The following is a 13,095-nucleotide window of genomic DNA, read 5'->3' on the forward strand; positions in this document are numbered from 1 at the left end:
GATGGTTTCCTTTGTCCTTTCTCTTCCAAAAATCACCAGTTAACTCCAGGGAAATTGAAGCAGCCCCCTTGTTCCAGTGCAGCTGCTTCGCGTTTAACCCATCTATTTTATTCTGACCATTGAGCTGCAAACCCACATTAGGAGAACGTTCAGCATTTGCAATGAATGCCAACTAGAAGAAATCCATTACGAAGTGTGTTAGTTCGTGGTCATGGAAGCACAGCCAGATTTTGGCTATACAGTGGATTTTAGTAAGAGTTCCAGGATTGACTATTCATACCAACAAATAGCAAAGATGCTGTCAGCATTGGAAATTTAACGGACCATGACCAACACAGAGAACAGATTCAGTGGCACAAGACTGAGTACCTGAAAAACAATTGCATCTCTGGCAACTCACCGATATCGTGCCAGTTTTATGATGAGTTTGACTGGGTGCTGGGCACTGCACCAAGCACAGAGCCACCAGCGGTGCACAATGACCTGATCAGCTGGGATGGTGTCCTGCTGGCCTGAGAAGCCAGCATGGGAATCGATGGGTACAAGCAGGCACCAAATGTGGCAAATAAAAAGACTTTGCTAACGAAATGGGTCCTAGAGGAGGCTTTGCTGCAGGAGAAGCTGCAGCACATCCTGGGGCCGTACTCGGAGGAGCTTTTTGATTCTCCCCACCAAAGGAACAGCTCACCCAGGGACTGGTATCAGAAATGGAAGAGGGCAAATCTACCTAGAGCCTGGTAAGTTTCTGGCTCCATTTTTGTGTTTATTAATATAGGAACAGGAGGGATTTCTGCTCTAAGAACCAGTGCAAAAGATATAAGCCCTGGGTAGCAGCATAAATCTGCTAATGGCGGATTGCATGCCAGCACCTTGGCATCCCCTCACTCTCCACCCACCACGGGGAATTAAAAATGGAGACCAGGAAACACAATCAGTAAAACAAGCATGTAAGAGAGAATATTTAAGGCACACAGTTTTGCTAATACATTCCAGTTTGTTAGAATGAGAATCTTATATTACATTCCCTGTATGTACGCTGCTTGATACCAACTCAACAGTGTAACAAGCTGCCTAAAAAGCCTGAACTGTACGGGGTGGGGAGGGAAAGGGAAGAGGTTCAAATGTCGTCCATTTTCACATGTCCATTTCTATTAATGAAGTCCAGGCTTTCCATGGGTGACGAAATCATTAGTCCCAAATACGACTGGGGTTTGAATTCAGTCCAGAAATTTGCCGGGGGAAAGGGGGGTGGCAATGGATTTCTGTGTGTTTGCAGGCAGTCCTAACAGTCTGTATCGGAAGCCATGGGGAGGCACTAAACCATTTAGAAGATAATGCCATATCCTGTTGATTCCCTCATGAATTCTGACCCAATCCCAGGTGCTGATAGCTGCAGACTTTTCCTGTAGCAGGAACTCCAGATATGTAGTCACATTTCGGGGAAGGGTGTATTTTCCAGGGCCACCTCAGTAGCTCACCAGCCCACTCCACTCGTAGATATGCTGTTCAGTCATCATACATTCAGGGGTGCTGGAACAATTTTTATAGTGGGGGTCCTGATAATGGAAACCATGTCTTTGGGGTTTGGTATTACTACTTCAAGCCAGAGGGTGCAGCAGCACCCCAGTACCCCTGGTTCCAGCACCACTGCATACATTTGAATACTTCAATGACAACACATCTGGTTTCCCACCAGCAGCTTGGAATAACACCTCTCTTTGCCAGTCGGGCACCACAAGAACTGTTATGACCTCCAGAATGTGCAAAGCCTGAAGTGATAAAGGCTTATGTAGCACAGCCACCAACCTCCCCCCAAACTCCATTTCACTAAAAAAACTTTTTTTTAAAAGTTCTAATTTTTAATATACCATTCTCTCAGCATTTCTTTCACTGTGATTAACCCGGCTCTGTCCAGTGAACTCTGAAGCACCCTCTGCCAATATACTGAAGTTCAGTTTCAAAATTTAACATTTTCTGTCCTTGAAAGTCCAAAACAATTGTTTCTGTGCTTCTGCACTGAGATATTTGAGACAGTAATCCTCAGTATCTTGTCCTATTGCAGGCCCCTAGACCTCTACAGGCTTCAGTACCTCCACAGTTCGCCCACACCACCGAAGCCTGGCTCATCAATTGTACCTTCATGAACCATTCCAAGACGAAGCGTTTCTGGGATGAACTTGTGATTGAAGTTCTGGACAGGGCCAACAAGCAGGTTGAGTATCAAAGGCAAAGGGATTTGTGGCAAGAGGAAAGACATGCAGGAGGCAAGTGGGAAAGGCTCAGGCTAGCTTTGCACCTTGAGGACAGGGTAGCAATGCAGGAGCAGGTGCTCACTTCGCAGTTCCTGGAACAGGAATGGTGATTAAGGGAGGAAGATAGAGCACAAGAGAGAACTGTCTGAGCAGCTGCTGTCTCTAATGTCTGCAAGAGTCCTGGCTCCTGCTGCACCTGCACCATGGCCCAAATCCTTTCTGCAGTACCCTGGCCTGCATTCCAGGAACAGCTTGGACAACTTCATGGCTGGGTGGCCCATGCAATTGGGCCCTATGAACAGCTGGACAGGGCAAATGTACCTCATGCAGCCCTCATGCTGAACCCCTGCCCCATGGATGCCTCCACCTTCTTGCCCCAGCACCAAGCGCATGGCAAATGTGGAAGGGTGGGGAAGGAGGAGTAGGGGACACACAATAGTGAGGGGAGCGTGTCTTGTACATAGTTTAACTGTTTGCACTTGTTTATGCACTTTGTTCTTGTTTACTTTTAAAACTTTTGGTGTTGCTAATGTTTTGGTGTGCTAATGGCAGCGGTTTAATGGTGTACTTTTCCAATACATGTGTAAGGTTTTTATTTCATAAATAAATTGTATTGTTATCATGCAACACATCATATAATGTGTATTTCAAATAATAAAGGTAAACACATGGGCAGGGACAACTGGGAGGTTGTATGCAAAACTCATGTCTCAATAAAGCTATAAGCGTCATTCCATACATCAGTTATTTACATCAAGACATACCATTCCCCTCCCCCCATTTCATAAGCAGTCATGTCATTCAAAAGTACAATGCATGGCAATCAACCCCCCTTCCCACACAAGTAATCAATGCCCGCCTCCACCAGACAAGCACAGACATAAAGGTACCATTCTCCATGTTCTGTTGGCCCATGCAAGTCCATAATGTGGGAGCACAAAGCACTTACGATTTCTGTTGCCTGGATGCATCCAGCTTTAGCTGTATAGGTGCACTTTCTCACCGATTCAGCAGCCTATAGCTGTCATAGGGAAATAGCTCACCTTTGGTTTCAAAAAGATTGTGAAGAGCACAGCACATCACAGTAACATGGACAGCATTGATGACACTTGGAATGCAAATAAGTCTGCAGACATCTCCAGCCAGAATTCAATCTGCCAAAAGCACATTCAGCCACTGTCTACACCTGCTCAGAGTGTAATTAAACCTCCTTTTGCCAGGGCCTCTGAAATCAGGGTATGTTTCATAAGAGGAGGCAAAAGGCGGTACATGGGGTCCCCCAGAAAAACAGTGGGGACAGTAACTCTGTTTATGACAATGTCCTGTGGTGGGAATAGTGTCCCAGGCTCTCTGTGAACATAGATTCCCAGTTGGTGGAAAACCTGGCATCATGAACTTTTCCAGTGCAGCCAACACTGACATTCATAAATCTGCCGTTGTGGTCCATGGGGGCCAGCGTAATGATAGAGTAGTACTCTTTGTGGTTTATGTACTTGTGCATCTTGAGGAGGGCAAACTGTGGGCACATGAGTCCCATCAGTGGCCCCAGTGCAATTTGGAAACCCCATTCTCTCAAAGCCAGCAATTTACTTCAGGAATATCTTTTATGCTTGCCTCCTTAGGGTTCCTCACATGCCTGATTGCCTCCGAAACCTCCACAGTCGACTTTCCAACATCAGACTGGATGGCAGGAGTAGCCAGCTTCCAGACAGTTATAGCAAGCTGCTTCTGGACTGGCATGGCTGCCCTCATGTGTGTGTCTTTACCCTGAAGGGTCAGGGCAAGCTTCTCCCAAAGCTCTAGAAATGTAGCTTTCTTCATGCAAAAGCTTTGGACCCACTGCTTGTCATCCCAGGTCTGCATGATGATGTGATCCCACAAGTCTGTGCTTGTGGCCCTGCTTCAAAGAGCTGGTCTATGTAGGGGGCATCAGCAGCTATACCGAGTGTCAGGAGCAGCATCAGCCAGTTCACATGTGCCATGTCTGTGTCTTCCTCCTCCTGCTGCTCTGTTATTAGCTCTGTCAGGTACCTTTTGTGGATGAGAAAACACCACCAGTGCCCACCAATGTCTCATGGAAGCTCTGCCTGCATCCTGATACAGGAGCGAAAGCCCAAGCAAAAGAAGTTATGAAATGGTGACTTTTCCATTTTGCTGGCTTCCATTGTTGGAAGCACACAGACCAAAATTGATGACTTAGCCAGATGTTCTGGCAGGCCATTCAAACATCCTATAACGCGTTGCATGGACGGTCAAGTTTTCCCACACTGTACCACGAACAAAGCGATCACATTTCTGGAGGGTGCTAGGAAGTGTAGAATACAGTTGGTTGAACTCAGGTTTGTGTACTGTACTGTGGACGTCAGAGCCCCGGTTTGAGATTAAAAAATTCTTAACTTAGGGTTGGCAGTTATTGTAGACAAGCCCTGGGTTCTCAAACCCAGGGACCGCTGACTTGACTCCCATTAATCCTGGGCTTACACTGCAGTGTAGACATACCCTTTAAAACCAAGTTCCAGCTTCCAATCTACCTACTCTTTTTTAGTTGCTCATAACTTTCTCAACTCTTCCTTTAAGGTTGACGTTTCTAACTTTGGTTTTGGAAAATTTGAGCAAAATCTCTTCGTATCATTTTTTAAGTGGAACGGGTAGCGCATAAAATACACTTTCTTTCCATAGTCCAGTTATTTGTGTGTGTGTTCCCAGAACTTAAAAATTGAAGGAGGAAGGAATGTGAAACTTAGTTTGTTTTATAGTTCTCACTGAGAAAGGAAAAACAATCCAACTGATGGTAATTTATATTTAGCATGTTTGTAGCACTTTGTTTTCAAAGCTGTGTACAGACATTAACTAATCCCCACAACACCCCTGTGGCGCAGTGGGTAAAGAAAAATGAGTTCTGTGTTTTCAAAGTTAGAATATTGGCTCGTGTGCACTGGAACTCTCCAGCTGAGTTCTCAGAGAAAAGTGAAGCTAAGGGTTATTAGAACTGGCACTGCTCTTACTTGCTGTTTAAGAACTAAAGACAAATAAGCCCTTAAGGCCATATTTAGCACTGAGCTGATTTCAGTGTTCAAGATGGCTCAGAAACTGTGGCTAAGCTAAAAGTTTAGGTGCCTTAATCATTTAGGAGTAAATTGTGGATACTAAAACACATCCTTGAGGAGGGGGCCTGCCCGTGATGGACAATATTCCTGCATTTGTTCAACATGCATTGAACATGCAAAATCTGCTCCATCATTAGAATAGAGCAGATTGCTGACTCCTCTATTTTGGCCCAGCTCTGAGGGGTAGTGTACAGTGCGGAGGACCATGACCCTACTATCTCTGTATCACCTTCTTGGCATCCTGCTTCCAATCAGGAGAACAGGGGCAAGCAGTGCCTCTACTTCCCAAATCACAGAGGGTTCAGGGACTACTTCCCAAATCAAAGGGCACTTGCATAGTCACACAGAAAGCAGATGAGGATTGACTGTAAGGACTTCTGACAATCTGGTTCTTAAGCTACTTTAAACTCTTTAAGTGGTTTAGTTTAGGCCATAACCTTTGAGTAGACTTTAGTCTTTAACTGAGCTTAACTTTGAGTTCACCCATACTTCACTCCCCTAACTCTCACTGGGTGGGGAAGAGAGCACCATTGCCACCTTTACATTCCCACTTGTGTCTGGCTGCGACACCCTTCTCCTTGCAGAGATTATGAAGAAAGAAAAGAGAACAGAATCTATTCTGCAGATGTCAACCCCCAGAATTTAAATACCTTCAACAGAGTATCATGTACTTCACAAGAGAATGGGAACAAATTCTGTGGCAACAAGTGCTAAATTCTACCAAAATGTTGATTTATTCTACTGCCAGAAAATACCCTTCGTTCCCATCTCCCCATCCCCATACAATCATCTATATGGCTCAAAATTGAAATAGTTACTGGTGTAAAATTTGTTGATATTTTTGATGGTTATTATTGAGGTTGGGTTCTTTTACTCTCCAGGTTGCCAAATTCAGCTCTCGTAATGCTTTCCAGACAGACAAACAGACACATTTTTGCTAGGGAAGGGGAGAGCTTGTAATTGACTTCCTTGGCTCATCATCTCAGCTCTCGAGGCTGTTGAACAGTTCTCCAGGCAGCCTAATCTACCAGCCTACATCTCTGGCTTTCTGGCTACAAGCTGGACTCCGGCTCTGGCTTCTTGACCTCTGCTGCCTGGCTCCATGGAACAGCGCAGGGAATGTGCTTTATACTACTCCCACTTATGGCAAAAGGCAGCTACAGGCAGATTCTGGCAGAGCAGGAATACAGAAAGCTAAATGTTTGGTGGCAGGTTGCAGCAAAATAGCAAATTCCACTGCAAAAGTGCTGACTTCTGTAGCATTTTGGGAAAATGACAGATTTTGTGGTTGCAAAATCCTGAAGTGTGTGAGGCCCCAGTTGAGATGAATGGGCTGTTCACATCTCTCAGGAGCTATTGTTTCTAGCTAGCTGTGGACTCAGGAAGATACTATTACATCAGTTACACACAGTTTACAGTTTTGAGGTTTTTCTGCAACCAGAAGGGCTAGAACAATTTTATTTAATTAATGTAGAGAATTTGGAGAACAATTTGGCTGAAAAGGGGGGATTCTGCAGTCACAAAATTACAGAATATATGGGGTTCTGGTTTTAATAAATCAACTATAATAAAAGCTCGAGTATCTTAAATAACCTGGGAAATTAAATACAAACACTAAAAATACCATGTAACCCACATTAACACAGTGTGGGTCTTTGTCCTGCTCTAGTGGCTAGTGCCCATAAAGAAGTTTGTGAGGCTACTACTGCTGCTAGTTAATGAGTCCTATGTCTTTATTTTCAATAGTAGAGTCATATGGTTTTAAATGAAGAGGTCCTGGGTTCAGTACCTCCAGATGTCTGTCATAAAATGTATCAGATGTAAATTGTACTTCAGATGTGACTGAGTTAATGTTGTTGTTGAAACCTTGATTTTTTGGAATTTCATTACTTTTACATGCTTGATTTCTAAACCATAGAATTGCATTATGGTTAATTTTTGTTTGCCATGTTGAATGTGTTTTTAGAGTGTTCATAGATAAATGTGGTAAGAAGGAAAAAATATTCTTGTTTTGAAAGTAATGTTAATTTTTTAACACAAGATCTGTGATCAGAAATATATAGTGTTTAAAGTATAGTAAAAACAGATAGAATCTTGACTGTTTCCAGTATTTAAAGATTATCCCAATCTCCTTGCAGGCCATAGAAAGACATCTTATCAGAAAGTCTAACGGAGGACTGACATACATTGGGGAATGGAAGAATGGGCACCTGGAGAGAAAGATGGGCCACCTCACCTGTTTTGCTGGGGGAATGTTTGCACTTGGAGCAGATGGTTCCAGAGATGATAAGGCTGGACATTATTTGCAACTTGGAGCTGAGATTGCACATACATGTCATGAGTCATACGACAGAACAAGTAAGAGATATTATCAATTTAATTATTTTAATTTAACAGGACCCTGCACAGTAGAAATACACAGGAAAGAGAGGTGGTCAGATTATTCAAGACATTTGTCTTGAATGCATAAGCCTGATCCTCCTCTACCTCACATCATTTTTATGCCACTGTAACTTTCTTGACTTAATTGGAGTTACTCCTAATTTATGCGGCCAGTGTACGTGAATGTAGACTCAGACCTTAAGACTTTTATGTTTGGTCATCTATGTCTATCCCTGAATGTTTTCTAAATATAGTGTTGTGTGCAGATCATTCAGATGATAAAACTACATTTGAGAGAGCATTGGTACATGGGGTAGTGTTTTATATATCCAACTTAAAATAGTTTTAGCAAAATAATTAATAAATGAGAATGTGCTCTGCAGAAAAACACCAGCCATTTTTATAGTAATAACTGTTAGTTAGCCTCACCCTCTTGAAACATAAATTAGTGTGTGAAATTGTTACAATTTGAAATCACATTGGTGAATTGCTGTTTTCCATGGTTCAAAAATCCCATTTGTCATGACAGTGCCGTCCTGCTTCTGGCTAAAATGAACACTGGTGCATTCTTGCTGGCTGTACAAGTTCACAAACAGGTGCAGGTTGTACAGCATTTCCAACAATTTGGTGAAATTGTGAATCAGTTTGAAAATGAAGACAGTAAAATGTTAAAGGCTATTAAATTAAACTTGAAGACTTTGGGGCATTGGGACTCAGTAGCATTATATCATTGAACACCAGTGGACACATTTATCAACCAAGATAGTCCAAATAAAGTTAGTTCTTTCCATGACCCAGATCTCTCATTGATAAGGGTAGGCTGTCTCTATTTATAGCAAACACCCCGGCAACCAGAAGTTACATAATCCCCATTGTGTATTCCCTGAACTCTGTCCCCTCAGTATTAAAAGACTAAGTCTTAAAGATGGTGCAGAAATGTGTGCCTGGGCCCCAGAACGAGCACTTCAACAACTATTATGTAACTGAGCCTCTGGTTTGAGTTTCATTTGCAGTTATAATTGATTTGTTAAGAGTATGGTGGTCTGTACAGTTTTGGCTGTCCTGTTAGCTTGCATTAGAGAACTCATACACTTAATAAAGCACAATCAACTGATCCAATCAAGGGAATTTTCAGATGGTACCAGCAACCTGGAGACTGGGTCTGTTCTTATTGCCAGTATACTATAGCTGGTAGTTCAAGGCTGAGGTGTATTTGCAAATCACTGTACTACAGCTTGCAATGCGCTCGCCACTGTTTCCTTCTTTGGGTGAATCTAGAGCTCCATTCCTGGCTAAGTTTCATTTACACAAAACTCATCCAAATCAAAGGAATGGAAAAACATGCTGAAGTAATATTGCATAAGCATTCTTCAGCTTCATTATATTTAACTTCATTAAAAGAATCAGTAATAAAATTATTTTAAATGTTTGACTTTAAAGGGCAAGTCTTCGCACAGCTTGGGGAGCTGAGGATCAGTCTGCTGCTTTTATTCTTGATTTCTTTGTGTTTGTGGTTCATTTTAGTGAAAGTTTTCTCTAGAATGAAGATGTCTTGAGTTTATCCCCACTTGCCGTCAGGTACTATACATAACCTATATTACCAGCAAGGAACACAAGAAAAAAAAACATTTCCTACTCCAGCCACAGGGAGGTTGCAGTTCAGTTTTTATCGTTTCATTTCGTGTCCCCTCAAATTTTTATTGTTGACATCCCCTTCAATGTGGTTATAAGACTCAGAGTATGTCTACACTACGGGATTAATCCGAATTTACAGAATTCGAATTTTGGAAACAGATTGTATACAGTCGAATGTATGCGGCCACACTAAGCACATTAATTCGGCGGTGTGCGTCCATGTACCGGGGCTAGCGTCGATTTCCGGAGTGTTGCACTGTGGGTAGTTATCCCATAGCTATCCCATAGTTCCAGCAGTCTCCTCCGCCCATTGGAATTCTGGGTTGAGATCCCAGTGCCTGATGGGGCAAAAAACATTGTTGCAGGTGGTTCTGGGTACAGCCTCACCCCTCCCTCCATGAAAGCAACGGCAGACAACCGTTTCGCGCCTTTTTCCTGGGTGAACAGATGCCATACCACGGCAAGCATGGAGCCCGCTCAGTTCAAGACAGCAGTCATGAACATTGTGAACACCTTGCGCATTCTCGTGCAGTTTATGCTGAACCAGGACCAGAAAAACAAGGCAAGGAGGAGGCAGCGACGGTAGCACGGCAACGAGAGTGATGAGGACATGGACATGGACACAGAATTCTCTCAAACCGCAGGACCCGGCGCTTTGGAGATCATGATGTTAATGGGGCAGGTTCTAGCCATGGAACGCCGATTCTGGGCCCGGGAAACAAGCACAGACTGGTGGGACCGCATGGTGTTGCAGGTCTGGGACAATTCCCAGTGGCTGCGAAACTTTCACATGCGTAAGGGCACTTTCATGGAACTTTGTGACTTGCTTTCCCCTGCCCTGATGCGCCAGAATACCAAGATGAGAACAGCCCTCACAGTTGAGAAGCGAGTGGCGATAGCCCTGTGGAAGCTTGCAATGCCAGACAGCTACCGGTCAGTCGGGAATCAATTTGTAGTGGACAAATCTACTGTGGGGGCTGCTGTGATGCAAGTAGCCAAAGCAATCACTGAGCTGCTGCTACCAAAGGTAGTGACTCTGGGAAATGTGCAGGTCATAGTGGATGGCTTTGCTGCAATGGGATTCCCTAACTGTGGTGAGGCGATAGATGGAACCCATATCCCTATCTTGGCACCGGAGCACCAGGGTACCCAGTACATAAACCGCAAGGGGTACTTTTCAAGGGTGCTGCAAGCACTGGTGGATCACAAGGGACGTTTCACCAACATCAACGTGGGCTGGCTGGCAAGTGTTCATGACGCTCGCGTCTTCAGGAACACTACTCTGTTTAAACGGCTGCAGCAAGGGACTTACTTCCCAGACCAGAAAATAACCGTTGGGGATGTTGAGATGCCTATAGTTATCCTTGGGGACCCAGCCTACCCCTTAATGCCATGGCTCATGAAGCCATACACAGGCAGCCTGGACAGGAGTCAGGAGCTGTTCAACTACAGGCTGAGCAAGTGCAGAATGGTGATAGAATGTGCATTTGGATGTTTAAAAGGTCGCTGGCGCACATTACTGACTCGCTCAGACCTCAGCCAAACCAATATTCCCATTGTTATTGCTGCTTGCTGTGTGCTCCACAATCTCTGTGAAAGTAAGTGGGAGACCTTTATGGCAGGGTGGGAGGCTGAGGCAAATTGCCTGGCAGCTGATTACGCGCAGCCAGATATCAGGGCAATTAGAAGAGCACACCAGGAAGCGCGGCGCATCAGAGAAGCTTTGAAAACCAGTTTCATGACTGGCCAGGCTACCGTGTGTAAGTTCTGTTTATTTCTTCTTGATGAAAACCCGCCCCTTTTATTGACTCATTCTCTGTAAGCAACCCACCCTTCCCCTGCGATCACAGCTTGTTTTCAAAGGAAATAAATTCACTATCATTTACAAATCATTTATTCTTTATTAATTGATTATAAAAAGAGGGAGAGAACTGACAAGGTAGCCCGGGTGGGGTTTGGGAGGAGTATTGGGGAGGAGGCCACTAAAAACAGGTTAAAGTAATGACAGCCTTTTGCTTGGGCTGTCCACTGAGGTGGAATGGGAGGGCGCACGGAGCCTCTCTCCCCTCCCCCCCGCGTTCTTGCACGTCTGGGTGAGGAGGCTATGGAACATGGTGACGGAGGAGGGTGGTTATACAGGGGCTGTAGCAGCACTCTGTGATCCTGCTGCCGTTCCTGAAGCTCCACCAGACACCCGAGGATGTCTGTTTGCTCATGCAACAGCCCCAGTGTTGCATCCTGCCTCCTCTGATCTTCCTGCCGCCACCTCTCATCTCGAGCATCTCTCCTCTCCTCACATTGGTCCCTCATGTCCTCACGTTGGTCCCTCCTGTCCTCACGTTCACTGGCATCTTTCCTGTACTTTGATACCATGTCCTTCCACTCATTCAGATGAGCTCTTTCCTTGCGGGTCGATTCCATTATTTCCGAGAACATGGCGTCTCGTGTCCTTTTTTTTTACCCCCCCCCCCCCGGGCTTGGCTAACTACAGGGAAGGATTTATTTTCAGCCACAGGCAAACAGCCCAGTAGGAATGGCCACTTCTGTCCCCTTAATTAAATTCCCATATTTCAATCAGGTTACCATGAGCGATATCACTCTCCTGAGGATTACACAGCGAGATAAAGAACGGATGTTGCTTGAATGCCAGCAAACACTGGGACCATACGCTGCCAGGCTTTGTCATGCAATGATACCAAATTACTTGCTACTAGCATGGTGTGGTAAAGTGTCCTACCATGGAGGACGGAATAAGGCTGCACTGCCCAGAAACCTTGTGGAAAGGCTTTTGGAGTACCTCCAGGAGAGCTTCATGGAGATGTCCCTGGAGGATTTCCGCTCCATCGCCAGACACGTTAACAGACTTTTCCAGTAGCTATACTGGCCGCGAATGCATCCCAAGTCCTCAGGGCAAATTAATCACTAAAAAAGGCAAAAAGAACAGGAGTACTTGTGGCACCTTAGAGACTAACACATTTTAAAAACGCTTGCTTTTAAACCATGTTTTATATTTTAAAAGGTAAACTCACCTGAGGTCCCTTCCATGGGGTCATGGTCTTGGATACTGCCTAGGGAGGGTTGGGAGGGTACTTCACTCAGGCTGAGAAAAAGATCCTGGCTGTTGGGGAGAACGGAGTGCTGTGTGCTCTCTGCAAGTGTCAAGGCTGCTTCCCCACTCTGAACTTTAGGGTACAAATGTGGGGGCCTGCATGAAACTTCTAAGCTTAACTACCAGCTTAGATCTGGTCCGCTGCCACCACTCCCAAAGTGCTAATTCCCTTCCCTGGGTAGCCTTGAGAGACTCTTCACCAATTCCCTGGTGAACACAGATCCAAATCCCTTGGATCTTAAAACAAGGAAAATCAATCAGGTTCTTAAAAAGAAGGCTTTTAATTAAAGAAAAAGATAAAAATAACTTTACAAGGTAATCAAACTTAAAGAGCCCAGAGGACCCCCCTCTAGCCTTAGGTTCAAGTTATAGCAAAGAGAGATAAACACTCTAGCAAAAAGGTACATTTACAAGTTGAGAAAACAAAGATAAAAACTAACACTCCTTGCCTGGCTGTTTACTTACAAGTTTGAAATATGAGAGACTTGTTCAGAAAGATTTGGAGAGCCTGGATTGATGTCTGGTCCCTCTTAGTCCCAAGAGCGAACCACCACCAAAACAAAGAGCACAAACAAATGCCTTCCCCCCACCAAGATTTGAAAGTATCTTG

At 44.5% G+C, this 13,095-nt stretch overlaps 1 protein-coding gene across 5 annotated transcripts in view; it reads left to right on the plus strand.

Moving 5' to 3' along the window:
• The window catches only part of MAN1A2 (mannosidase alpha class 1A member 2), a 295,186-nt gene that overhangs the window by 257,141 nt on the left and 24,950 nt on the right, over positions 1-13,095 (plus strand). For all 5 annotated transcript variants that reach the window (XR_004647895.1, XM_034787853.1, XM_034787871.1 and 2 more), the window contains one exon: positions 7,498-7,717. Coding sequence is in view for 4 of the 5 variants with exons in the window: in XM_034787853.1 (XP_034643744.1) it covers positions 7,498-7,717 (220 nt within the window). In the remaining variant the exon portion in view is untranslated. The remainder of the gene's footprint in view (positions 1-7,497; positions 7,718-13,095) is intronic.

Source organism: Trachemys scripta, chromosome 1 (genome assembly GCF_013100865.1).
Source record: "Trachemys scripta elegans isolate TJP31775 chromosome 1, CAS_Tse_1.0, whole genome shotgun sequence".
NCBI lineage: Eukaryota > Metazoa > Chordata > Testudines > Emydidae > Trachemys > Trachemys scripta.